The sequence below is a fragment of the Sarcophilus harrisii genome, chromosome 2 (assembly GCF_902635505.1).
Source record: "Sarcophilus harrisii chromosome 2, mSarHar1.11, whole genome shotgun sequence".
Taxonomy (NCBI): domain Eukaryota; kingdom Metazoa; phylum Chordata; class Mammalia; order Dasyuromorphia; family Dasyuridae; genus Sarcophilus; species Sarcophilus harrisii.
Genome location: NC_045427.1, coordinates 297467283 through 297495050, shown reverse-complemented (window position 1 = coordinate 297495050; position 27768 = coordinate 297467283). Strand labels below are relative to the sequence as shown.

Below are 27768 nucleotides of genomic sequence, written 5' to 3'. Positions count from 1 at the left end.
ATAGAAAAGAAAAAGAACTGGTTATGAAATTGTTTCAGTATCATTTACATAATCCTATAAACTTTTTAAAAAAAGGAGTTTTAAAAAAATATTGACAGTCAATATTTTTACTTTGGTAATTTTCCATACTGTAGAACATCCATCTTTTTTTAATGATATCCATCAAACATGCTGTAGCTGCATGCAACATAACCTTTTGATATTTATATTTTTTAAAAAATTATTAATGATTAACCTACATGGGCAACTGATTTAGAAATGGCTTCCCATTATCAGGAACCAATTATTTAAAATTGTAATGTTATACTCACCATATCTAAAAACAACATCTGCCTCTTCATTGCAGTCATGAAGTATTAAGGTAAATATGGCTTAATTTAGAGGAATCTGCTAAATTCTTCCTAGACCTTTTCTACTTATTTATCTGTTGCAGAAATGTGAAAATACAAACTTATTTATCCTCCGGATGGTCTATTTGTTTACTCACACAAGAAATGCTGGGCAAGCTAAACAAAGACACAGTGATGTAACATTTCTTATTGCCTTCAGATACAGGACTAATCAATTTCTGTCAAATCTTTCATTTACCTCTGAGGACAGTATGTAAACTATTCTTCCATTTAAAAGATGGTAATTATTTATGTTATGGCTTTGTAGCAATAAAATTGGGGTCACCATGGTTTAGTTCTTCTGATAGTGTATCAATGTTTTTATCAATAGGACAAAAATCGAACATCGAGTAGCAAAAGTTAAATTGTTTGTAGACAACTTAACAACTGTACAATTCTCAACTGTTTGTTGTCCCCATTCCTTTGATACTATTACTTTTGCTACAGAAAATGAATAGAGCTGTATAGCTTGTCGATTATTTTGCAATTTTATCCTTGTTCTGGAAAAAAAAAAACACAAAAAACTTTACACTGTAGAGGGCCAGAACTCTGAAAAGGTGTATTTAAATCTAGGTCAGGAAGGTACTTATAGTTAAGTATATACTTAGTACTTGGTATGGTCATGTAATGGTTGCTCATGCATGCTCAGTGTGCTGTAGTGATGTAATCGTAATGAGGTATTTAAGGGAGCCCCAGACTCTGAGCCATAAAAGAAGACGGCAGATTCCAGGACACCATCTTTGACCAGTCATGTGGCTCTCCTGCCTCCTTCACTTCTCCACTAAGCCAAGGACTCTGGCTGATCCCGAGGTCCTCCAGAGAGCTAGTCTGGACATTACATTACACAATTAGCTATGTTGGTTCTCAGAGAAAAGCTATGGACAGTTCATATTCAAAGTCCTCCCAACTTAGCAAGAACCTTTAACAACTTGCACTCTGCATAGCATACAAAAGCCCACTGTCCATTCTTTGTCATGATATGGAATGACTAAGGCCTATACAGAGTTGCAGGTTACTTTCAAATAAACTTTTTGAAGGAAATCTATTTTTCATTAATGTATATGGATATAACTAATTCTAGATACATTATACCAACCTTATCTATTGGTTATAAATTTTCATTATTTAAACAATACTACTAGGATTAAACAAGAAAAAAATAATTCCTTATCACCAGAAGTATAATAAACACATTTATGGTCCAGAAACAAAAAGATTTAACGGGATTATCAGATTAGCTATTTGTTATATTAAAAAACAAAGGGAACCTGACTCAGAAAAGTTAAGTAAAATCAAGAGGTACAATAAGAAGTGAAGGGGGAAAAAGCAGAAAAGCAGAGGATGACTAAGAAAGGTATTCAAATGAGGTCTCTAAACTGTACTTCTGGGGGTAAGGAAATATTTATGACAGTTACCAGATGATAGCTCTAGGTTATGATCTACTTAGATATATATGGCTTATCATGTCATAATTCACATTTTAAATATCATAAATGACACTTAAGATGAACATAGGTCAATATTCATCTGCCCTGGAACTAACAATTGCTGACCACTGTGCTCTAGTATCTGAGAATATAGTCTTAAATGATATAATTCTTTTCCTCAAAGAATTTACATCTTATAGAATAAAACATGTTCATATGTAAACATACATGGAAAGGTTAAGTAGTACTGTGTATTAGACTAGAAGAAAAATGAAAGCTCATTTCATTTCTTAAATAGGATTCACTTAAGTTGATATCCTCAAAGGCTAGAGATACAGTACTTGTATCTATTAGGCACTTAAAAGCTTGTTGAGTGATACGTGATAGGAAAGCAACAGTTGGAGTATCACAAGTCTAAAATATGAATTCTCATTCTAAAAGGAAAAATTCTTAATCTGAGTAGGAGTAATAATTCCTTAGCTTCACAAAAAGATGTAGCAGAAAGTTATAAAATTAGGCTATGAGAAATGAATATTGAATTTCCTGGAAAAACTTATGCCTAAACAAGTTTATCTATAAAATATAGCTAAAAGTTATGAAAATATATTAATGCAAAGAATAAACCCTACTGCTATAATAAGTCTAATATTTAAAGAATCTAAAATAAACCCATTTATTTTTTATCCATCACTATGTATCTGCATGATATTTGAGTATTTGCCATTGTTTATTTTCACTCTCTCAGTTCACTCAATACCTGCTATCCCAGAAGATCTTACCAATTTAACTTCTATTCATACTGAGAAATCAAGTCTGGAACTCCTAAAACCACATTATATCTCACACTCACAAGTTTCCCATCCAATAATCAGCCAGAAGATAAAATTATTTCACTGTAAAAGTAATTAATGAAAAAACATAGTAGAAAGAAGTTACTGCCCACCATAAACTTAGAAAGAATATTACTGCAAAGATAACATTCCATTAAGAAAGAAATTAAACAAACAGAAGGATCTTCCCTTCCCCTCTCTCCCTTTCCAGCTTCCTTTTAAGTGCTATGTTCCCCCCAAAAGAATATTAGCTACTTATGGATAGGGATTACTGCTTCTTTCTGCTTATATCTGTATTCTGAGAATTTAGGACAGTTGCTAACCACACACATAAATAAATGCTAGCTGACATCTTTTCCACTCTACCCTGTACCTGTAAAAGGTACCAATGAATTCAAGAACTCAGAATTTGCTGACTCATGAAACTGTTTTATTGACTGAGAAAGCTACAATCTATTGCCTGTTAAACTTTCAATTTCTCCGGATTTGCCCAAATCAATTTGCAGGCCAAGAAAAGATAACAAGACAATGTATACCCAAGGATAAGTCCTTTTAGCAGCATTCTTTGACCCTTTTAGATATTAGCTTTTCTACTACAAGTCTGAAGCCCTATCAGACTGAAGGCTCAAATGACCAGGAGTTTCCTTGATTAAAAAGCCCATTCATTATACACGAAATTATAGAGAAAGCTGACCACAAGTATCATGCTATATAAATCCAACATTTTCAAAATAAAATTGTCATTTAAACTTTCCCATTTCAGTTGAAGACACATCACCAAATTCTTCCAAACACCCAAGTTGGCAATTGGCATTATCATTTCCCTTCTTCCACATACTCAATAATTCATCAACTTCTGCCATTTCTACAATATTATTCTCACTCAACCTTTTCTCTCTACTTACAGAATTACCACCTAAATTTACACACATCACTTCTAGTCTTTATTGTTAACAGCCTCCTCACCTTAAATCCATGGACTCTCTAGTCCAATGTCCAGATATGCTAATTAGTTTCTTTGAAGGTCAATCTGTCTGTATCACTCTCCTTTCCAAATCCCTACTACTCCTGGAATAAACTATAAATTCCTTTGTTAAGTTTTTAAAGCTCTCTATTTCCTGTCCCACATTCTGTGATCCAGGTAAGTTGGCTTTCTTGCTCTCTGTCATACAAAAATTCCATCTCCTGCAAAGCATTAGCCAGACCCATCTTTGGAATGCAATCTTTTCTCACTTCCACCTCCTCCTTTCAAGATGCAGCTTGGGCACCCACCTTTCACATGAAGCTTTTTCTGATTGTTCCAATAGAAGATTACCTTCATAACCATGATGTACTTATTTGTATTCATCTTTTTATATCTACTTTATCTATGCTTATATACATAGTGTCTTCCTTAATAGTAATAGCTAACATTTACATAATTAGTGCCAGATACCACAATAAGCTATTTACTGTTGTTATTTCATTTGACCGAACAGAAGTTGCTTGAGACAAGGGATTGTTTCATTCTTTATACCTCTAGCATTTCCTAGCACTTAAATGCTTGTTGATTAACACACAAGTTTTACTGACCTTTAAAATAAGATTCATTTTATGGGGGAAAAAATTTAATTATGGCCTCTCTTCCCAACTTGCTATATAACAAACTAGGACAATAAACAATATGTCAATTATTTTTATACTCCCTACAACATCTGGTACTATGTGCTCAGGAACATAGTAACACACTGAATAAATTTATTTGTTGAAATGAATTATCACACATCAAAACAAATAGTTAGAGAATAGTTATGTTATGTTCACATATCACATACTAGAATATCATCACTGACCAATTAGCTAAGGAATATTTGAATTATAAAAAATACTGCCCCCCCAAAAGAAAAAAAAAATGTATGTATGTATATATATATGCATTTGGTATCATCACTATATTAACAGTAGGAAAATATAAATTTTGAATGAAAATATCCAATATTGTCTAAACCTAAGACAATGCCCAGGCATAATCATGATTTTCACTTTAGAACTATTAAACTGAAGACACGAAAAACCTATCCTTTGACCTTCATAAAACCTTAGATAGGAATTAGGTTAAAATTATGAGACATTATTCAAACTATGACATCTTACATACCTTAGTATCAATCTAACCTTCAAAAATTAAAGCAAATTTTCAAAGGTATAATTGGGGAAACTATGACTTTAATATTTATAATGGATATTACTTTTTAAGAATGTAAAAATTTGTCTTAACGTGTTTGGGAAGCAATGTATGGCTATAGACGTTTTTGAACAAATGACAACTCACTGTTTTTAATTCCATAAGGACTTGTTCATCTACTCCATCATCCAGGAAAACTTCTCTGACATCATTAAGGACATCTTCCATGACAGATCTATATAATTTGGGCTATAAAGAAAAAAGAAGTTGTTGAAAAACAAACTCATTTAGTTTATACTGCATTCAAAACAGTAGTCATTTTACAAAATATCTTAATTAGTTTGGGAAGCATTATCACAAAAATTGGAGTTTTGCAATTGGATTACCTTAAAAGAAATATTTTTAATATAGTGGATAAATTTTATAATCACAGGTTATTTAATGAATTTTTAAATAAAGTCTTCCTCTTTTGAATAAAATCGAAACAACTAATTATTCATTAATATAAAGAATTTACATATTAGAATAAAAATTCTAGCATCTCAATGTCAAATATTAATTATTCTGCTGTTCAACAGATTTGCAAATTACTCAGATTTGGTTTCTGTCACTATTTTATCTTGACACCTTCTCCTTCCCACTCCACCCCCACCTTATAACCTTCCAAAGCTTCATGCCAGCCTCTGCTCCTCAGTTTGACCTTTAGATTTTAGACCTGGGAGCCGAAAGTTTAACTCCCGACTCCTGTTTCTGGATAGCCTCAAGCTGACTACTTATTGCCATCCCCATTTGACATCCTCTTTTGGATTCCTACTGTTTTATTCTCTTACCTTCTCCCTTCACCCACAAAGACTTCCAAGTTAGCCTTTTTTCCCTTTGTGTTCAGGTGTATGCCTCTTTTCTATACACCCCAAATATGGGTTTGTATAGGAGGGTTATGGGTGGATGCTTTTATATTTTTAATAAAATAGCTCAATCAGATCAACAGAAGTAGCATGATACAGAAGAAAAAATACTATAGAGTCCAAGGTTTGAATACTGGCCTATTTATCTATAATACTTGAGTAAGGCATTTATCCTTTATAAGCCTCAGTTTCCTCATTTATAAAATGAAAAGATTTCATTAGATAAGATCCCTTCTAGCTCTACAAATATGAAACTGAATTATCTCATCACAACACATTTCTCAGTTTTCAAAGGGATCTTTTTTTAAAAAGATCTTTTTATTAGGGAAAAAGTTAGTGAAAACATGAACTAGATGGTACTAAGGTCATTTGCAATCTCCAGAGCAATTGTTTAGAAATTTTCATGTTAATTGTATGATCACAAATATTATTTAGTCACAAGAGGCCATCTAGGAAATAGATTAAAATAAGGTCTATGAACTTAAAAAAAATTCTTTTTATAACTTTCAATAACTGGCTCCCTTTATAATCCTATAGTTTGTGGATTTAAAAACATTTTCAAAGGCCATAGGCCTCACAAGACTGCTAAAAGAAGTCCATAAAATATAGTTAAGTACCCTTGAACTAAAAAAAAAAAAAAAACCAAACTTCTAACGTATAATGACTCAACAAAACCCTTACAAAAACAATTTGGGAACTTTTTCTACTGTATAATTCACATACATGGGAGATTTAATTTCTTAAATATCAGACTTCTATGCCAAGCCCCAAATTCCCATACAAAAAAATCTCACTACAAAGAGATTATCATAGCAAGATTATTTCTAAGATTATATGAAGAAATTAGTAAGCAGTAGCCCAAATTACGAATGATCAAAATTTCCCCATCAATAATAAAATTTCTGATGATAAATTATAGAAATTTTTAGCTTACAGACTCAGGCACTTAAGAGGCACCTAAAATTACTATCAGAAACTTTTGTTTTTGTACATACTATAGTATGGGGTGGAGGGGAGATATTTGCCCTGCCCCCTGATTAAACTGTATCTTATGATATTTAATGGATTTATAATCTATACAACATAACCTTACATTCTTACAAATGCAACAGAATAATTATCTTCATAAAGCATATTGCATACAGAATGAGTTAGATGCCTTTGTTCATAAGCCAAAGAGGTTTTTAAAATATCAGTATTAAGATACTTCAGAGACCATTCAGAATAATCATTTCTAAAGGCATTTCCTAATCAATCTGAATGAAAGCTACAAACTGCACCACACATACTGGTTCAGGGAAATAAAGATCTAACTTAGAAAAACAGGATATTAAAAAAAAAAAAAAAAAAAACTTTACAATTAGCTAAAGTAGGTGAATATTTCCATTACCAAAATATTTACTAACTTTAGAGAGGCAGCTGTATTAGATAAGATTTACAACAGGAATATTTCTTAGGGTCCATGTGGAAGTCTCTTTATAATGATAAACAGAGGGCTAGTTGCAGTAAGACTAAGTAGTATCAAGGGTGTGATATGAAAAACATCTTGTTTCCAAATTCTGCCCCCAATTCATCCAACTTTTGTTAGGAATGCAACTTTGCACTTTGTTTTTTCATCAATAAAATTGTTCAAATATTTTAATTTCCTATTTAACAACTATCTCAGGATCAAATGAATACATGTAGTTATGTAATTGTCATCTATTATTTACAAAGTTCCTCTAATGTGGATAACTGGTTCCAATAACAAAAACTACTTAGTCACACTAATCAATAACAAAAAGCAATAGATACTATGTGGTCCATGTAAATTTAAGAGTAACGCTAATGAAGACTGTCAATCTGTTATCTATGCATTTAGAATCCTGTATAGAAACACAATATAAATTGAAATTGTTTATGTAACAAGAGGATGTTAATCTGTGGTCTGTTAAGTTTTTTAAAAATCCAGTGTTCATACTCCAAAGCACCTCTTCATTAACAATAAAAATACCATTTTCCTTCAAAAGGCATGGAAGGCAGATTACATTTAAGACTTACTATAGGAATCTAGAATCTATAACAGATTTTAAAGGACCTCTTTTTAAATATGTTTTACAATCTAAAAAATTTTTAAATAAACTGTGAATTTTTAAAACCTCAGTTTTAAAGACATCTGTAATCAGATGCTAAGTCCTGGATACAGCCTGTCCCGTATTATCCACATTAAGTTAATACAAATGTTTTATTTTTCACTTCCAAATACTTTGGAAAGATTTGGGCTATTAGGAAGGAAATGGAAGTTAGATCTTTTACTTTTCCTTCTTTGAAAAAAAAAATAACATAAAAATCATCAATAACAGCCTCCTACTGTTTAAAAAGTAGAAAGAAAAATAAGCTACTGCAGCAAAAGCCAGGGTCGATGAGCAATGTAGAGTGGACTCAAGAGCTGCAAAATTAAAAGTGCAAGAAGAGGCCATAGGAGAAAAAAAGAAAAAAAACTATGCTGTGCACGAATCAGTTTCTCACTACGGAGCATGCACCTCCCAGCCTCGCTCTCCGCAGCTCTCACTATTTAAAGCCTGATCTGGTGTTTAAATGGAGAGCCGGTGACGTAGGACTGAAAAGCACCTTCCCATCCTGGCAGAGTCTATATTAGAGAGCGCAATGGCTCTATATAAACAGGGCAGCCAAAGGGAGGAGGACCACAAGGAGCAGGGACTGAAAAGCAGGGGAAGCTGCAGCAGCCATGATGGATCGATCTCTCTCTGAGAGTCGCAAACAAGGGGGCCAACTCTCCACGGTACAGTCCTGGGCAGAGAGGGTTTGTTTTCGGCATTTGGGGAGGGGGATGTCATTTTTTATTGTTATTAGTCTTATAATAAAGGAGAGTCGGGTGGATCGAGGATCACATTGCACTGGTGATTGCAAAGGTTATTTATGTGACTGCTTTTTGCAAACCTATGTGACTGCAAGTAACAAAAAAAATAAAAAGACACGGGAATGGATTGGAGGATAAGGCAGCATTTAAGGCAAAGGGGTGCCTTGGGTCAATGTAATTTTCTTTTCCTCTTGCTAGTCGAAGGTATGACGGGATTTTGTTTCCCCTACGCCATTTTAACGATTCTAAAGGAGATGGGACAAGTGCTTTTCAACCTTTTTAAAACGTAAAATGGCCCCATCCAGCACCAAAGAAACTAAACACAAAACTCAAAGATCGCTTCATACTTCGTTCTAGTCCAAGGCATTCGCGCTCAAAAAAAAAAAAAGGAAAGGGAGGGGGGCAAAATAAGCAAAAAAACATCCCCCCACCCCCCAGCAAACTGGATCGGGGCGGGGTCTGGGAGATTAATCTTGCCCAAGACCCGGATTTTTTACCCTCGATCGGAACTAAACAGTTGAGTGTTGCCTGGCGGGACGAGCCCGCTCCAGCCGGCTCGGGCTTCGGGGACTCCCGGAGCCACTTCTCGCGCCTCACTAGTCTAAAGAGATTGCCATAGATTTCGGTTGCCCCGGAGGATCGCACTCCTTTCTAAACTCCTCCCTCTACCATGAACTGCCCCCCCCTCTTTAAAACAAAACCAACTCTCCTTCCACCAAAACCATTTTATGGCGGTTTTTGGGGGGGAAGGGGACGGAAGGAGAGAGTATCTGCCTCCGTCCCCTCCCCTTTCTCAAGTTTTTAGCCTCTTCTTCGCTCGAGTGGTGACTAATCTGAGGGAAACCTTCCCTAAACCCTGAAAGCACCGAGAGCCCTCCACTTACTCTCGTCTCCCCCACTTCTCCCCACCCCTCTCGAGAGCCTTCCATCATGGAGAAGGAAGGGATCCCCACCCTACGCCCCCCATGAGCCCCACATTCTTGCCTCCACCCCAACCCCCTCCCCCGCCCTCGGCCCAGGTCTTCCCTTCGGCGGGAAGAGGTGGCGGCGGCGACAGCAAGAGGCTGAGGGTGGGGGTGGGGTAGGGGGAAAAGAGTTGAGCCCGGCTAAGGCTCCTGGGCCCCCAGCCCGCGCCCGCCCCCGCCGCCACCCAGCTCCGGCCGTGGCCGCCACCGGTCACCGAGTCACATCCTTACCACGGGGTTTGTATTTGCCGAGTTCGCCATTTCCACACACAACACAACAACAAAAAAATAAAAAAAAAAAAGAAATAAAAAAAATAAAAACAAAAACAAAAGACCCCGACTGTAACCAGATCACCGAGATTAAAAAAAAAAAAAAAGAAAAAAAGAAAAATGAAATCGAATCCCGAAGGTGGAGTAGGGGGAAGGGGGGGGCGGTGAAGGGAGGGGATCCTCCGGGAGCTGAGATCTTCGAGAATCGCCCTTAAAAAAAAAAAAATCGACCCTTCGGGGGTCCAGGGGAGCGTTCCCCGCCCCCCGCCCGGGGCAAAGGAGCGAAACCGCCACCGGTCGCCGCCCCCCGCGCTGCCGCTATCGCCGCCGCCGCACGGGCTGCAGCCACCAGCCGTCTTCTCCGCCCGCTTCTCTCCTTTATATAGTGAGCCAACGAGCTGCGCGAGCCACCACCGTCGAGAGACAGGGGCAGGAGGAAGGGGAGGGGAAGGGAGGGGAGGGAAAGGGGAGGAGGGAAGGAGCGGAGTAGAAGAGGGAGGAGTAAGAATGGGGGGGGGTGGGTAGGCGGTGCGAGACACCGCGAGAGCGGCCGGGTGCACGCACGCGTGGGGGCGCGCGAGACTGCCAAAATGACTCGCGGTCGGCGGACGTCTCCGCACGGTGCGAAGGTGGGGAGGGAACCGAGGCTGGGGAGCTGGGAAATTGACCGGCTTACTCCCGCCCCCCCCTCCCCCTCCCAATCGCCTCTCGTGCCGGGGTCACGTGGCTTGCCTCCGCCGTGACCCAGGCGGAAGTTTCTTTTTGCGTCTCTCACTTTGGTAAGATAAGAGTTAAAAAAAAAAAAAAAAAAAAAAAAAAAAAAACGGATAAACCGGCTCCAGAGAAAGGCGGGAGCTTCAATCGAAGCAGCTTGCGAGTCTAGGACCGGTCGCCGGTTCTCTCGTCCCTCGGAGCGCGCAGCATCGGCTGGGCGAAATTTCCGAAGCGGCGCTCACTTGAAACCCTGTTAGCTCCGGACTTGGGGGGGGGAGGGGGGGGTAGGCCGATGATTAATTGATCATGTGACTCCTTTTTCTGTCCTACCGAGCCGGTCACTGGTTCAAGTTTCGATCTGCGGAGTCATCACTCCAAAAACCGAGAGACACCTGGTACGCGCTCTCCCCGCTGCTGCTTGGCTGGAGCCCCACGTTCGCGCTTCCCCGGAAGAAGCGCCTGCAGTGTTCTGTCCCGAGAATATCTGCTGCGCGCAATCCCAGTAAAGGAGAGGGAGCGTAGGGCTTTGTTCACTTAGGGATGTATAGTTTTAAAATTAGATAGCGTAGAGCGCTCCTCCCCCACCCCTTCTTTTTTTTCACATATCAACTGATTATTATTATTATTATCCTTCATTACTTTTAAGTCCGATTAGTAGAAATATGTTAGCTTCATATTATCTAATTTTAGTATTCTCCTGGCAGTTTGTCTTGGAATAATGTCTTTAGTTCTCTGTCATTATCAAGAGACGGCATCAGAATATTCTGATTTTTAGCATTTCTAGGGTTTACACACTAAATTCAGTTCAGCAATTTATGAAGCCACGTGAGCAACCCCGCCTCCCTCTTCCACTTCAATTCTTGAAATGCTCCACATCATTAACTAGGTCGGCCAAATTGCATCTCCCAGGCCACCTCTCCCCAATGTGTCTTCATTATTTTATAGAATGTAAATTCTTCAAGGGTAAGGGATAGCTTTTTTTTTTTTTAATTCACCTACTTAGCACTGGTCTTGCCCTATAGCGAGTACTTAATAAGTGCTTTGACATTCAGAGCTCTTCATAAACTACCCGTCTCCCCTTCCCTCCCTTTTTCCAGTCTTCTTACGTCTTGCCCCTCACCCCAACCTCCCACTCTCAATTAAAACACTCCGATTCTGGAGCAATGGCCTCTGTGATTCCTCAAACAATACCCTCAGCCTCCGGACAAGGACTTTTGCACTTCCCTCTCCGTATCTGGAATTCAACCCCTCATCATTTTCGCCTCCGGATTTCTCCAAATCCTGGCTATAATTTTACCTTCTACAGGAAATCTTTCCTGATGCCCCGTAATTCTAGTGCTTTCTCTCTGTTGATTATTTCCCATGTATCCTGTACGTAGCTTGCTTGCACATGATTGTTTGCATGTTGTCTTCCCCTATTAGACCATGATCTTGAGAGCAAGGGCTCTTTTATCTTAGTATTTCCATCGCTTAGCTGGCACATAGTTGGCACTTAATAAATGTTTATTGACTGATTCATTAATCTACTGTATTTAAAGGTCCCCTCCCACTCTTAAATCTGTGTTCTGAGGGGAAATATGCCTCATGGACTGGCATTCTTTAAGTAGTAACTTTAGTCCTAGGTATTCTCATTATCAATGGGTTTATGTTATTTGCCTTTTCTTAAGAAAACACTGACATGTAAAAATCCTAGACTCTATGCAGACAGAAATAGTGTTTACAGTAGAAGCACAACAGCCTGAATTGAAAAGTTCAGAGGCCCCATTGATCCAGAATGCAAATAACCAGAAAGCCGGCCAACTAAGATTTTTTTCCATAATGTTATGCAATGATATCATGTTATAAAATCATCATTATGTATGATTCTGAGTCATACAATTACTAGATCTAGTGAATTGGGGAAAGGATCATATTTGGCACTAAGTAAGGCTGAAATGACATTTTTGTAGAAATGAAATCAAATTCAAATGAATCAGCAAGAACAGTCTTAAAAGGGGGGGAGGGGAATCACAAAATGTGGGATTTGAAAGGGAAAAATTACTGAGAAAATGTTGGAATCTTTACAAACTGTTAAGCCATTGGAGTTGATTTGATCTTAGAAAGAGATATTTTGGGCCAGAACTTGAAACAAGGTACTAAGTGGAACTGATAGAAACAATGGTTAAATCTAGTTTAGCATTGATTTAATCCTACAACATAATGGTTTCCCAGTGATATAATGATGGGTGTGTACTCAGTGCACAGCATATAAGCAAGAAGCTCTCAGGGCCAGGGGGGACTCTGGAAGAAAGCCTACAAGCCCTATCTTCGAGGCAAGAGTGATTCATCGTATCTTCTACCTTGGTGTTGACTGGAGGCTGAAGAAAGCAGAGGCAGAAGCCAAGGACAAAGCTGCAAGAGCTCAAGCAGAGAGTTAGGCTTCAACTAAAGGGGATATTTTGGAAGGAGAAATAAACACTTTGCATTTTTACCAGCTGGCTACATTTTGGAGTAATTATTGATTGTAACTGAAACTAAGGCTGCCTCCAGAAAACCTTCACAAGAAAAGATCTCCTCTTCATAAAGAGGAGAAATGAAGGTTATGAATTTAAGATCTTGTTCAGCCTCAACTAAGCAAGATACTTCACTCTTAACACTGTCCAAATGTCTCCCTAAGTCACTACCCACCTAACTGGTCATAGCAAAGCTGAACCACACAGAAACAGAACTCCCTAAAAGCATGAATTCCATCTATCATCTAAAAATCATTGAATATGTTTTATTATATTTTGATCTAAGTTAATCAATATAGCAAATTATTTGGAACATAACATTTCTGTTAACTTTAAGATCATAACAGTACTGGAAAGTACTTTAAGATCATAACAGTACTGGAAAGTACTTTAAATATCTAGAATAATCGTCTTTATTTTGCAGGTGAGGAAAATGAAATCATGAAGAGATTAATTAAGTGATCTTCCTAGGGTCACAGTAGTCAAAAGTAGAGCAAAGATTAGAATCCAAGGCCATTTAGTCAACAATGTGTCTTGGATTCTTATCCCAGTGGGGTTAGATCATTTTTAGAAATAGGTAGGTGTTTTACATAGTTTTGGATAATTCAGAAAGACCTAAATTTGAATCCTGTCTCAAATATTTGCTTTCTATTGTGTCTTAACTTCATGACCCCATTTGGAGTTTTCTTGGCAAAGATATTAGAGTGGTTTGTCATTTCTTCCAGCTCATTTTACAAATGAGGAACTAAGGCAGACAGGGTTAAATGACTTATACACAGCTAATGAGTGTGAGGCTAGATTTGAACTTAGGAAAATGAAAATGAGTTTTCCTCATTCCAAGCTCAGTTCTCTATCCACTGTGCCACCTAGTTGTTCCTCAAATGTTTACTAGCTGTGTGTAAAATCATTGGATCTCTCTGGCCTCAGTTTCCATATTTGCACAATAAGGAGTTTGAATTCAGTGACTCTAAATATATGTTCTTGGGGACTTTTGCCTGTTGTCTTGACCTGTGTCTTACACATTCCATTGGCTCTGGAAGAGAGAGGGAGGCTGATGACTTTCCATAGCTCTGCCTCAAATCCAGTTCATGACCAAACCAAGACATCATGTCTATGATGTCACTGGTTCTCTCAATAACAACTACTACAACAATGTGATCACATGACAAGACAATTGGAGTGATTAAGGGAATAGGGCAAAGAAGATAGGCAACTTGAAGAAGAAACAAAAAATTCTATAGACTCCAAAATACCTGAGTATAGAATCCTCTATTTGTATATGATACTTTTAGCATATTTTTAAAAATTATTTGTCATGCTTTAGCTATTTGGAAAAGTGCTATAAAATCTACTAAATAGATACAACTAAATTTCCTTCAAAAGAATTGAAATTATTGATAGTGCAGTTCTTTTCTATTAAATGATATTTAAATATACCCATCAATTATTTCTGCAAGCATTATCTTATTAGTACATATTCAGCATTGTAGGTAAGAGTACCATATATTGATTATATATTTAAACATACTTTAAGAGATTATAATAGTGTGAAAGTAAAATCTAGATCATCCCATTTCGTTCTGATGCTTTGACTAGGTGCAACTACTTTTTTATCACTAGTGCCATTACCAGCACTACCACCATTACTACTACTACAATAATAATAGTAATAACAACTAGCTTTATATAATACTTGAAAAAATTTGGAAAGCACTTATCAATTATCTCATTTCCTCTTCACAACAACTTTGAGAGAGAGGTACAAGTATTGTGCCCATTTACAGAAGAGTACATAAGACAGAAGTTTGTTGCCTTGCCAAGAGTCCTACTAGTTGTAAGTGATTAAACTATTTAAACTCAGGACCCTCACCTCAAGCCCATTGTTTTATCCATTGCTCCACCTATCAGCTTCCATCAAATCAATCAAAACTAAGTACATATCAGGTCTGAACATCTCTTTAAATCAAAGATATTATGTGAGACACTGGATCATATGCTAAGCACTTTGTATAAAAGAAGCTATCTTAGAAATTGGAGAACAGATACTGAGTTATGGATTTTAGAGATTGGAACAAGTATGGAACAAAGACTGAACAACTGTAGAGAAGGGAGCAATTAGGAAGTTGTTGGCTATGTGGGCATTAAGGACAGAAAAATCAAAGTTATCAATGATAGCTCTCTTTTTTTGAGGCTTTATTGATATATTGTATCTTATAACATTGTAGTTATCCCAAGTATCTCTCCCTTTCTTCCTCCTAGAGAGACATTCTATGTAAAAAATAGCATTTTTAGACAGGAAAAAATCAGCATGACTGATTAATTATGAAAACATATGCAATATCTAATACTTGTGGCCACCTTACCTCTATGAAAGGATGGGTTACGAGGTGTCCTTTCATATCTCTTCATTCAAGCTGCTTGCTCATAATTTTGCTACATTTACTCTTTTTTTTTTTTTTTTTTGGTGTATAATTGTTATTTCCATTTATACTATTTTACTTACCATGTATATTATTTTCTTGACTGCTTACTTCATACTTTATCAGTTCATATAGATCTTTCCATGTTTCTCTGTATTCATTTCATATGTCAGTATTATAATAATTCATTACATTAATGTAACACAGTTTGTTTAGCCAATCCCCATTCATAGACATTGAAATGCTGCTATTAATATTTTGACATATATAGGAACTTTTTTCTTATTGATGACTTCCTTAGGCCCAGTAATGGAGTTTCTGGTTCAAAGTATAAGAACATTTTAGTAATTTTATTTGCATAATTCAAAATTGTTTTCCAAAATGATTATACCATTTTACAATTCCATCAATAATGTATTAGTGTGCCTATTATTTCACAATACCTCCAACACTGATTGCCATATTTTGGGCATTTTTGTCAATTTGCAGAGAATAAGATAAAATTTCAGTCTCATTTCAGTTTGACTTTTTCTTGTTTTGGAAAGCACTTTCATGTGATTGTAAACATTTTGCAATTCCTTTGAGAACTATTCACATCCTTTGATCACTTATCCATTGGGAAATGGATATTAATTATACAAATATATGGCTATATATGCATATTATAGTTTCTATATCTTAGATGTCAAATCCTTATCAGAGAAATTTCTTATAAAGATTTTTTTTCTCACTTAACCACTTCCCTTCTTATCCTAGGTGTTTCAATTTTGTCTGTTCAAAGGCCTTTCAGTTTGAAATAATCAAAATTCTTTATTTTATTTTTTGCAATTGGCTCTATTTCTTGTTTGGTTAAGACTGTCTTTTACCCATAATTAAGGAAGACATATATATTGCTCTTCTAATTTTTTTATAGTGTGATATTGGATATTAATGTAATGTGTCCTTTAGGATGTACTGTGTAATATGGCATAAGATGTTTGTTTAAGCTTAATTTCAGCCAGACTTCTTTCCATTTTCCTAGCAAATTTTACCAAAAAAGATGTTTTTTACCTGGGTAATTTTTGTTTCCCACATTATCCAATGAGGTTACTGAGTTCTATTGTTTCTGAATCTCTTTTGTCTTATTTGTTTCATTGATATATATATATGTATTTTACCAAAACTAGATGATTTTGATGACTGCATATTTATAAAATAGTTTGCAGTCCAAGAATGCAATTCCCCCTTCATCCTTGTTTCTTCTCATCATTTCCCTTGATATTCTAAATCTTTTGTTTTTCTAAATGAATTTTATTATTATTTTATGGGGTTCTATAAAATATCTCTGATAATTTAATTAGTATAACATTAAAAGGCCATGCCAACATATCAAAAATGACAATCTTAATATAATTAGCTTACACTTTTAACTTCACAAAGAGTTGGATACAACTAAACTGAACAATAGTAAAAAGGGAGAGATAAGAGGCAGGAAGACTAAATAGGAGGTTATTACTATATAATTCAGACCACAGCTGAACTACAGTGGTGGTTATATGAGTAGAGAAGAGATGAATTTGAGAGATGAGGAGGTAGTTAGAGTGAGGTGAATATGTGGAGTAAGGAAAACTAAGAAGCTGAAAATGACATTAATATTTTTAACTTGGGTGACTGGAAATATAGTGGTATTCTTTACAGAGATAAAAAAATTCAGAATAGTGGTGAGTTTTAGGGAAAGATAAAGAGATCAGTTTCCAACTTGTTGAATTTGAGATACCCACAGGATATGCAGTTTTCCATATATAGTTGACAAGTAAACCTGTGTTATCTGATGAATTCTCATATATGTACAGGTTGACTTTGATGAGAGGTCACCTCTATCTCGGACTACAATAAAGGAGAAAATGTTAGGAGGTTATGAGATATAGAGAAGGAGAAAATAGGGTGTTTAGGGCAAATGATCCTTACTTTTTCAATAGAGTATAGGCAACTAGAAGAAGTACACAGAAGGAGTACCAATAGGGAAGAGAATTCTCCGGACTCCCTGCTGGAGCCCTACTCAGGGCAGCTTGGAAAGTGATCTAAACCAGTGTATAAAATTAGTATATATGGCCCTTCAAGCCAGACTTAATTTTAAAATGTAATATTGTCTGTTTTATTGTATTTTTATTTATTTATTAAATATTTCTCAATTACATTTTAATGGGGTCACACTCAGGAATATTGTGGACTACATGAGAGGCTGATAGACCCAGAGTCTGAATGTTAAATTGTTGTTAAAACATAAGTGTTAAACTTTTGACTTGAACTATTCATATTTGGAGGGTAAGGGGGAGAGATTGCTCACAAGTGGATATTGTTGTTTTCTTTGAGTTCTGAAATGAGTTTTATTTATTTCTTTTAACTTTGTAAATAAACTTGTTCATGTTTTGAGCCCTGTCAACCTGTGTATTTGTAATGGGAGTTGGTGGCTATGCCCCAGGAGAATTAAGATGAGATATTAAAGTTCCTGTATTGTCTGATTAGGAGCAATGAGGCAGAGAAATGTGAAGTTCCCCAGGGTCTCTGCTTTTCAAAAAGGAGATATTTACAAAAGAGGTAAGAGGTCTTGCAACTTTAAAGATCTATGTAAATAGAATCACAAATATTAGACAGTTTTCAACTTTTTTCCCCCTAGTTTCCAGGTAAATTACCCTTCTTCTGTTATGAGAGCATAATTAATTTTAGTACCAACTAATTTAATAATTTAATATGGTTTTTAGTTGGAGAGTCATCAGAAATTTATGTACAAACATCGTTTAGACTGATTTATTTCTACATGGCTAATCTCATTCAGTTTATATTGTCTTAACTTTTATTTCAAAGGATCTGTAGTTTCTGTATTCTCACAATAGGACAATCAAAAATAAACACTCAGCCTGAGAGAGAGAGAGAGAATGAATATGAATAACTGCTATTTCCAGCTATCAGTAGAAAGGAAGATCTATAAGGATCTTAACACTTGCCATTTGTCAACGTGAAAGTCCTTTAGAATGGCATACCTGGGAGTATCATAAGATAGTATATGAACAGTAATGAGGAGGTAAGAGAAAAAAAAAAGGTATATTATCATATCAGTGAAAATCTTATTCTATTTATCCATTCAAGGCTTACAGTCATTTGAACTGGGACAACCCTCCAGATAATTAATCTACTTGATGTGGAAAGTTCAGAGTGAAATGAGAAAGGATCATAGCTACTTGATAACTCAGGAAAAATTTCAGAGTAAACAGATAAAGTTTGAGGGACTACAATTTAGAAATTCTGCTTTGAGTGTACACTTCACAAAAATGTTGAAAAAATATAATGAACCAATCAATATAAAAACACTTTGTAAAAATTAAAAATATTAGGTTATCTGAGTTTTATTTTGACTCTACTGAAAAGTTTTAGTATGTCATCAAAACAAAAAGCATGTTCATTTTCTGACTTGTATCATATTTATTACCAAATTTAACTACAATAAAAAATAGTCTTTATTCCTGTCCTGAGGGATTCCATTCTGTGTGAATTTGGTATCTGAGGTTTACCACCATCTTCCTTCTCCCTTTGGCTCCTTGCCTTAGAAAAATTAAGCAAAAGTTTAATATTTTTATTATGGGTGATGAAACAGGTTCCCTCCAGGGGAGCTTCCAAGCCCAGTTCCCAAGGCAGTTTTGTTCTTGAGTAACTCTCTGCTTCCATGACTCAGGAAATGAGCAAGAACCTCTCTCTCCCCACCCCACCCCCCAAGATCTCCTAGACCAAGACAGAGAACAAGATTTTTTCATTTCCACTGCTGTACACTATGCGTGGTTAATTCAGAAGTACAAATCATTTTGGTACAGTAGAAGGCAATCTCTAGGCCTACATTATATGTAAAAAAGGTTAGGTGTAGGCATAAAATCTCATGTTACTCAATTAACTTAGCATAGATTTGAAACCTTAATCAGTCTCTTCAAAGACACTCCTTTATTTTATCTCCCAGTTGGGTAAGTCCCAGGCCTTTCTGCCTCTTCTTCCAGCTATTTGGATTCCCAGGTTGAATATGTCTTTGGAGAAACTGGATCTTATTCCTTCTACTTTAAAATCAAAATTATTGTACCTGAAGCATTCTATACTCAATTTAAAGGTGTTCTTCTGGAGAAATTTTTGTTTTGAGAATATAGTTTGCTGCCAACATTTCATGGATATTATTTAAAATTCCTTCAATCATTTCTCTCTATTTTCATTTTTAATGCTGCCACCACTTAGTCTAATCCCAATCAGTTCATATTCTTGGCTAAAAGTCCTTCCTTCTCTTCTCTTTCCCCTCAAGAAGACAGGTGGCCTATTTCCAAAGTTGTATATTCACATTACGAAGAATTCTCCTAGAGTCTTACCTGCTTCTTTCTCTTAAAGGTAACATACTAAAAAAAACTTAGATATGCATTTTATCACACTCTGGCTTGAATTGGATCAAAGACTAATCAAGAAATGGAGAGATGGAGAATTTTCTCTATATCAGATACCAGATAAAAATATGGACCCCTGGATATGTTTATCAGAATGATCACAAGTTTATCAAAAATGTCCAGGAAATCATTGGACATTTCATTTAGAAATAAGATACTAGAAATTAGATCTATAATCTAATGATTATAGATCTAAAAGGAAGGAACCTAAAAGACTAGCTACTTCAACCCTCTCATTTTTTTTTATTAATAACTTTTTATTGACAGAACCCATGCCAGGGTAATTTTTTACAACATTATCCCTTGCACTCACTTCTGTTCCAATTTTTCCCCTCCCTCCTTCCACCCCCTCCTCCAGATGGCAAGCAGTCCTATACATGTTAAATAGGTCTCGGTATATCCTAGATACAATATATGTGTGCAGAACCAAACAGTTCTCCTGTTGCACAGGGAGAATTGGATTCAGAAGGTAGAGATAATCTGGGAAGAAAAACAAAAATGCCAACAGTTTACATTCATTTCCCAGTGTTCTTTCTTTGGATGTAGCAGCTTCTGTCCATCATTGATCAATTGAAACTGAGTTAGATCTTCTCTTTGTCAAAGAAATCCACTTCCATCAGAATACATCCTCATATCGTTGTTGAAGTATATAATGATCTCCTGGTTCTGCTCATTTCACTTAGCATCAGTTCATGTAAGTCTCTCCAAGCCTCTCTGTGTTCATCCTGCTGGTCATTTTTTACAGAACAGTAATATTCCATAACATTCATATACCACAATTTACCCAACCATTCTCCAATTGATGGGCATCCATTCATTTTCCAGTTTTTAGCCACTACAAACAGGGCTGCCACAAACATTTTGGCACATACAGGTCCCTTTCCCTTCTTTAGTATCTTTTTGGGATATAAGCCTAGTAGTAGCACTGCTGGATCAGAGCAACCCTCTCATTTTACAGATGAAGAAAGATTTAGGGAGTTTAAGTTATTTGCATAAAGGTTTTTATTTCTTACCTAAACACACTGAAAGGCTATAATTTAAAGTAATTTGAATATCACTTAATTCTAAAATCCAGTTTTAAAACATGCTTCTGTCATTTTTGCTGTTAATCTAGAAGAGATCTTAGAGATTATTCACTACAATCATTTCATCAATGATGGAACAAGATTATACAGTTAGTTGCAAAGAGAAGATTCCACCAAGCAGTTTTTGGACCGCACAACTTTAAAAAAAAAAAAAGACTTAAAAAAAATCTTTCTTTCAACTTCTGCTAGTTTAAACTCACTGTTTTATTGTTTACTCTATTCCATTCTCTCCAAGAAAGTTATGGTGATTCTAATTAATCACATTCCCCCTTTTTCCCCTTCCATTTGCCCTAGGGTTCAAAACTTTTCCATTGTTTTATTTCTCTGGGGAGATAGGTTCTACTTTTCCCAGCTGTGACCAAAACTGTACTTTCTCCCCCATGGGTTTTTTTTTTTTTTTTTTTTTTTTTTGAGGGGGAGGAAGGGAACCTAAACTCACATGATTGTTATCAGTTTTCTAAATCTTAAATTAGAAGTTATAGTATTTCTAGGAAGCAAATAATACTTCTTCCCAACTAGAGCTATCTTAATTTTCTATTTGTATCCCTGGCATTTAGCTATCTTTGTTTTATAATGAGGGCTTGCTTACTTAATAAGTGTTTCATTCTTTCATTCATGCTCTTTAGAATATCACTAAATTCTCTTCCTATCCACTCATCCATTTCTAAGAGAATTTCTGCTAAATTGGTGTCTCAGATTTATACAACTAAGATTTACTAGCCATTTAGCAGCCCTATGCTCTCCAGCTTTATCATGTCAGTCCAACTAAAAACCACAGACCTAGTCAAACCTGTGTATGGAATTGGGCCATTTTATGTTTGTTTTCTTTCCTTTGATAAAAGATCTTTTGAGATTTCAAAAGGTAACTGGAATCTTTCCAATCCTAAGTACCTGAGGGGTGAAATATTGGTTACTGAAGTAATTGTGGCAAAAAATAGCACCTGAGATATATCATCAAAGAAGCAGAGCCCACATAATTTTAACTGGGTGAAGTAAAATGTAAAATAGCTCACCAGTCACCCTGTTCCAAAAGTCCCAGCATGGCTTCGCCTCTCAACTAATTATAATTATATTAAGATTCCCTTTCTTGTGTAAAAATAAGACATCTTATCCTGTTCCATAACTAATTCATGTTTATAATAGAACCCCAAATAGTATTGGTCCTCAGGAATTTTGTTTGGTGTGGAATTGAAGGACTGGGCCCTTAGTTTTCTTATTGACATTTTCTGATAGTATCCTCTCTCTCTACCCTCTCAAGCTGTCTTTCTAACTCGGGGAGAACTTTCTAGAGAGACAGATTATCTGTCTCTCTCTCTGCTTCTGTCTATTTCTGATTCTGTCTGTCTGTCTCCCTCCTTTAGGCTACTGGGTAATTTTGGGAAAATGGAGCTTATTTTTGCTTCTTAGCTTAAGTTTTTCATTTGAATGAGAGAAATAAACTAATCTCACTTATATTCTGATCATATGAAATTGAAGTTGAATCAAAGAAGCAAAATCTTAAAAGAATGATTTTCAAAAATACTTGATCAATTGAATTATTGACTTTTGGATTGACATATTTTGTAAACGGTGTGCTTCCCCAGGAAGTACAAATAATTTAAACTAGTTCTAGGAGATGGATGTTAGGATATCACTCATTACCAACTTTCCCTGTGCTTCTATTTTCTTGATTTCAAATGAAGCTAATTTTACTGACCCATTTAGACATTATTGAGAGCACCTATAAACTAATATGTACAAGAAATATAAAACAAAAGCTTCTTGGCCTCAAGATAAAGGCATCATACCAACTAATCTTTGTTCTTTGAAAACTTTATGTTCTACAATATATAGATTAAAAGTTACTTTAATTCAGTTCATTTCAACAAAAATGTAGACTCCTTAAACTTTTGATTCTTCAGCTCCACCTCTACAATTAAACTTAATGTTTAATTTTGCTTCCTTTCTTTAGTATTTACACTAATTATAGCCTTCCATATCTAGTGCTTTCTTTTCTCTCTCTCTCTCTTTCTCTCTCTCTCACTTTGGGTAAAGGGGAAAAAGATAATAAGGAACTGACAGTTGGAGGAATACTTTACATTTCTTAAAAGTTCAGAAAAAAAGGACTATCATATCATATGAGTTTTCTCAAAGTAACATACTGCATTTTTCAAAGCTGATTTGGGATTGTTTCTTGTATTCAATAAAGAATCTTTGCTACTGTAAGCAGATTAACAAAAATTAATAAGTCAATACAGAAGTAGTAGGACATAATAGAATGAGCAATCAACTAGAAACTAAGAGAAAAAGTGAGATTTAAAATTGTAAGCAGAAGTGTGCTGGAACTAGTTCAAACTGACTCTTGAGAGCCAATTTTTAAATTTTCAGGGTCAGCTTTGGCTTATAAATCCACAAATACAATAAATCAGAGCTTGCTTTATTGTTTGATGGATTATCTAGATTTAGGGAGAAAAATAAAACTGGGAGAAGATTCTCAGATGGCTCTCAGGGGTCCTCAAACTTTTTAAATAGGGGACCAGTTAACTGTCCCTCAGACTGTCGGAGGGCTGGACTATAGTAAAAACAAAAACTTTGTTTTGTGGGCCTTTAAATAAAGAAACTTCATAGCCCTGGGTGAGGGGGATAATTATCCTCAGCTGCCCCATCTGGCCCAAGGGCTGTAGTTTGAGGACCCCTGCTTCTAGAGGATAAAGTGAGGTAGGTGTGACCACACACCCTCACTTAAATCCAATTCATTTTCATGTCATGGCATCATCTCCCTGATATCATGGTCCTCTTCAAAAATGAAAGATAGCAACAGATTTAGGGAAATTGTGGAATAATATTAATAATATAAATGAGAACTTCTCTAGTAAATTCATCAGAAACTGAAGGACAGTAAACTAAACTAACTCTAAAGTACCTATTGATTAAGTTGAAAAGGCATAGAATACTTCTAATCATTGGATTAATGTCAGATGAGAATATCTCTATAAAATTCATCAGAAACTCAAAGACAGTAAGCTAAACTATAAAGTACCTACTTGATTAAGTTGAAAAGGCATAGAATACTTCTAATCATTGGATTAATGTCAGATGAGAATATCTCTATGAAATTCATCAGAAACTCAAAGACAGTAAGCTAAACTATAAAGTATCTACTTGATTAAGTTGAAAAGGCATAGAATACTTCTAGTCCTTGGATTAAATGATATAACATGATACAGACAGTATACTGGGGACACATAGGGGGTGCAGTGAATAGCTTGCTGGCTCTGGAGTCAGGAAGACCGGAGTTCAAATTTGTAGGGTGCTTTCTAGAGCCCCCATACTGGGGTACTAAAATATACCATCCAGACTAGCTCTCTAGAGGTTCTCGGGACCAGCCTGAGTCCTTGGTCTTAATAGAGAAGTGATGAGGCAGGGACTCACAAGAATGGTCAAAGATGGAGTCTGTTTATTTCAAGTCCTCTTAGCCCTTAAATACCTTAGTACAATTATATCATTATATCATTACAGCATACTGAGCATGTGCTAACTATATAAGCACCCTGCTATTAATATATAAATGCTGCTCTTACTATAAATATCTCTGCCTCAAGTAGAATACCATTGTCATGGCCTCTCTCTCCCCACCACATCTCAGGAAGGCAGATTTGCCCCAAGGGGAAATGAGAGCCAAACCAGACATTATCAGTAGGTTCCCTCTGGACTGAAAGGTCTTATACCTCACTGAGAGTTTCCCCACTGTCTGTGGCACTCTACACAAATTTGATTCACATATACTAGCTAGTTGTGTGGCCCTGGGGAAATAACTTGCCTTTAAAAAAAAAAAAAGAAAGAAAAAATAATGTATTGAAATTGGGTAAAATCTTTCATGCCCTATCTTCTTTATATAAAATATCAAGTTAGTTTGAAATTCCAGGCATTAGATTGCTTGACCAATTTAGTGGTGAAAGCTGTTCTAGCCAAACCTTTGAGAAGAAACCATGTGAAGAGCTGGGGTGAGAGGGGGAAATTCTCTTCGCCACCTCCCCCTTGACCAAAGGAAGACATTTCAAACTTCAAAAGGTCCAAAAGACTTACACCTCCCATGAGTGTCCTAGCAGTGTCTCAGCAACAGCTAATCACTTTAGGAGATGAAGAGGAAGTAAATATATTGAAAAGAGACAGCTTTAGAACTCTACAAGGGGACATAGCACAAAACTATAGCATATCTAAGGGCATTTTGTTAGGATTTTATAAGGATGGAGGATTTCTAGCAAAAAAAAAACTTTCAGGTGTGTTGACTTAACCTTTTGTCTTACTATAAGCTCCACTTTCCTAGACTCAGATATACTTTCAGGAGGGTATGCCCTTAATATGGAGGAATGTTTTGTACCAACTATTCTTACTGTGTCTCCTTAGTTAATATCCATTTCTAAAAACTAATTGGTAACAACTGACCATCTGGAGGAAACACACCAAAGTATAGTATTAGAGAAACTTCCCCCATTCTCTAGTGAAACTTCTAGTCCCTCTGGGTTGTCTTTAAATCTAAATGGGAAAATTAGTTAGACACCTTTTGGAGATCCAGCACTAATTGGCAGTTGGGTTTGGAACCAGACCCTGAGCTACAGATACCAGTATTAACATTGATACCTAAGCCAGAAAAAGACAGTGGAAAAAAGAGCTATAGAATTCCTATTCCTAATAAATACTGACTTGAAAATATTGAATGAAGTATTACCAAAGAAGCTGCAAAACATATTAAAAACATTATACACTATATCCAGCTTGTATTTATATCAAGAATTCAAGTTTGGGTCAGTATTTGGGAAACTAAAATATAATAATTCATTTTAATAGCAAAAAGAACAAAAATTACATGATGAAAGTCTAACTATAACAACAAAATGAAAAGTAAGTATTGACAAAGAAGAAAAAAAAATTATTGTTTTTTCCCCATGATATAATGGCCCAGTTAGAGAACCCTAGGGATTCATTTAAACATTAATTGAAACAATAAATTCAGCAGCAGCAAAATATAAAATAAGCCTATATAAATCATCACACTTTCTATTTTCTACCAACAAAATTCAACAAAAAGAGATAGAAAGATAAATTTTATTCAGAATAACTATAGCATGTATAAAGTATTTAGGAGTCAATCTATCCAGACGCACACAGGAATTATACAAATGCAACTACATAGCACTTGTTATAGAAGTAAAGATCCTAAAAGCTGAACAAATATTAATTGGTTATGGTTATGTGACTGGTAAAATCTGAAATAATTGAAGAAACAAAGGTTCAAACTTTCAAGCATATTAATTTATTAAGCAATGAATGCCAATTGCAAAACAAATTGGAACCAAGCCTACCTCAGGTTGGCATTGGAACTGGTATATGGGGGGAAACAGATTTTTATGCATTAAAAGTAAACAATTGGCTGTAAACCAAGGATACAAGATTAGGTAATCTGATTTTTATCTGGAGGCAAGATTAAGAGCATTCCATGTTGGGAAGGGGAGAGTATTCATTATTGATTCAAACAATTCAGTGAAGATTTCTCACAATTCCCATAATTGAATAAAGTTTTCTCACAAAGCATAAATTGTATTAGACCCATGATTGAACAGAAAAGAAACTGAGGTAACTCCACAATTGAGTCACAAGATGGAGTCAATGTGGTTCACTCAATTCCCATAATTCCTCCAGCTGGTCAGTACCAATATAATAGTTACAATACTACCTAAGTTAATTTATTTATTCAGTGCCATACTAATCAGACCACGCAAAGATTACCTTTTTGAGTTTGAAAAAACAATAACAAATTCATCTGAAGGAACAGAAGATTAAAAATCTCAAGAAAAAAAGTGGAAAGAAAGTGAACCTAGTATTGTAACTCAAACTATATTATAAAAACATTAATCACCAAAACTATTTTATATAAGTTAAAAAATTTAAAAGTTGGTGGAAAATTCTGGGAAGATAGCAGAGTAAGTTGGTAAGTTTTAAGCTTTCCCCCACAAATAGAATAAATTTGCAGTTCAGAGCGAACATAGACTAGTGAAAAATCAAGATTTGAGGCAGAAAAGGGGCCCTCCTGGTACAACTCAATAAGATCTGAAGAAAGACCCCAGGTTGGGTCTTTCACAGGAAAGACTCTGTGAAGTCCAAACACCTCCAGGCTAGCTGCATGGGACTGGAGCTTTAGCAGGAACCACAGAGACTTTCATCTTCTGGACTGTTTGTGGAGTTGGAATTGGTGTCCAGGAAGACTGAGTGAATGTCAGCTGATTAGAAACACCAGGCCTAACAGTGTTGAAGAGACAGGGCCTTGGGTGAGAAGGAACCAGCATCTGCTGAGTGGAGAGGCAGTGGGATAGGACTGGCTGGGGAACTCTTGGTTTGGGGTTCTAGGTCAGCGGGGAGAGCTGAAATGAAGCTAGAAACACCATCTCACCACCTCATGATTAGAGATGCTTGCTACAATACTTCTTATTAAAAAAAAATGAAGTGGCAAAGAAGAAAGAACCCCACCATGGAGACTTACTGTGGGAACAGGGAAGATTGAGGTTCATCTTCAGAGGAGGACACTGAAGTAAAAATAAAAAAGCTTCTGTTCCAAAGAGTACTGTTAAATGGTTCCCTGCCCAAAGAGAATTTATAAAAGAATCAAAAAAGAATTTGTTTATTTTTTATAATTTTTTTATTATAGCTTTTTATTTACAAGATATATGCATGGGTAATTTTTCAGCACTGACCCTTGCAAAACCTTCTGTTCCAACTTTTTCCCTCCTTCCACCTTCCCCCTCCCCCATATGGCAGGTAG

General features: G+C 36.0%; 1 protein-coding gene and 1 long non-coding RNA gene across 8 annotated transcripts in view; one reads left to right on the top strand and one right to left on the bottom strand.

Annotated features, from left to right (window-relative positions):
* The window catches only part of GTF2A1 (general transcription factor IIA subunit 1), a 44208-nt gene extending 33979 nt beyond the window's left edge, over window positions 1-10229 (bottom strand). The window contains exons 1-2 of one of the 5 annotated variants that reach the window (XM_031952425.1): window positions 9772-10229; window positions 4958-5059 (exon numbers count right to left, since the gene is read on the bottom strand). In XM_031952425.1, coding sequence (XP_031808285.1) covers window positions 4958-5059; window positions 9772-9801 — 132 coding nt within the window. In that variant the 5' untranslated portion in view covers window positions 9802-10229. Of the gene's footprint in view, window positions 1-4957; window positions 5060-9771 lie in introns of those variants that run through there. The other 4 variants (XM_031952424.1, XM_031952426.1, XM_031952427.1 and 1 more) reach the window with 4 other exon arrangements.
* The window catches only part of LOC111720368, a 49654-nt gene continuing 30281 nt past the window's right edge, over window positions 8396-27768 (top strand). For all 3 annotated transcript variants that reach the window (XR_004231982.1, XR_004231983.1, XR_004231981.1), the window contains exon 1: window positions 8396-8497. This is a non-coding gene — a long non-coding RNA (uncharacterized LOC111720368). The remainder of the gene's footprint in view (window positions 8498-27768) is intronic.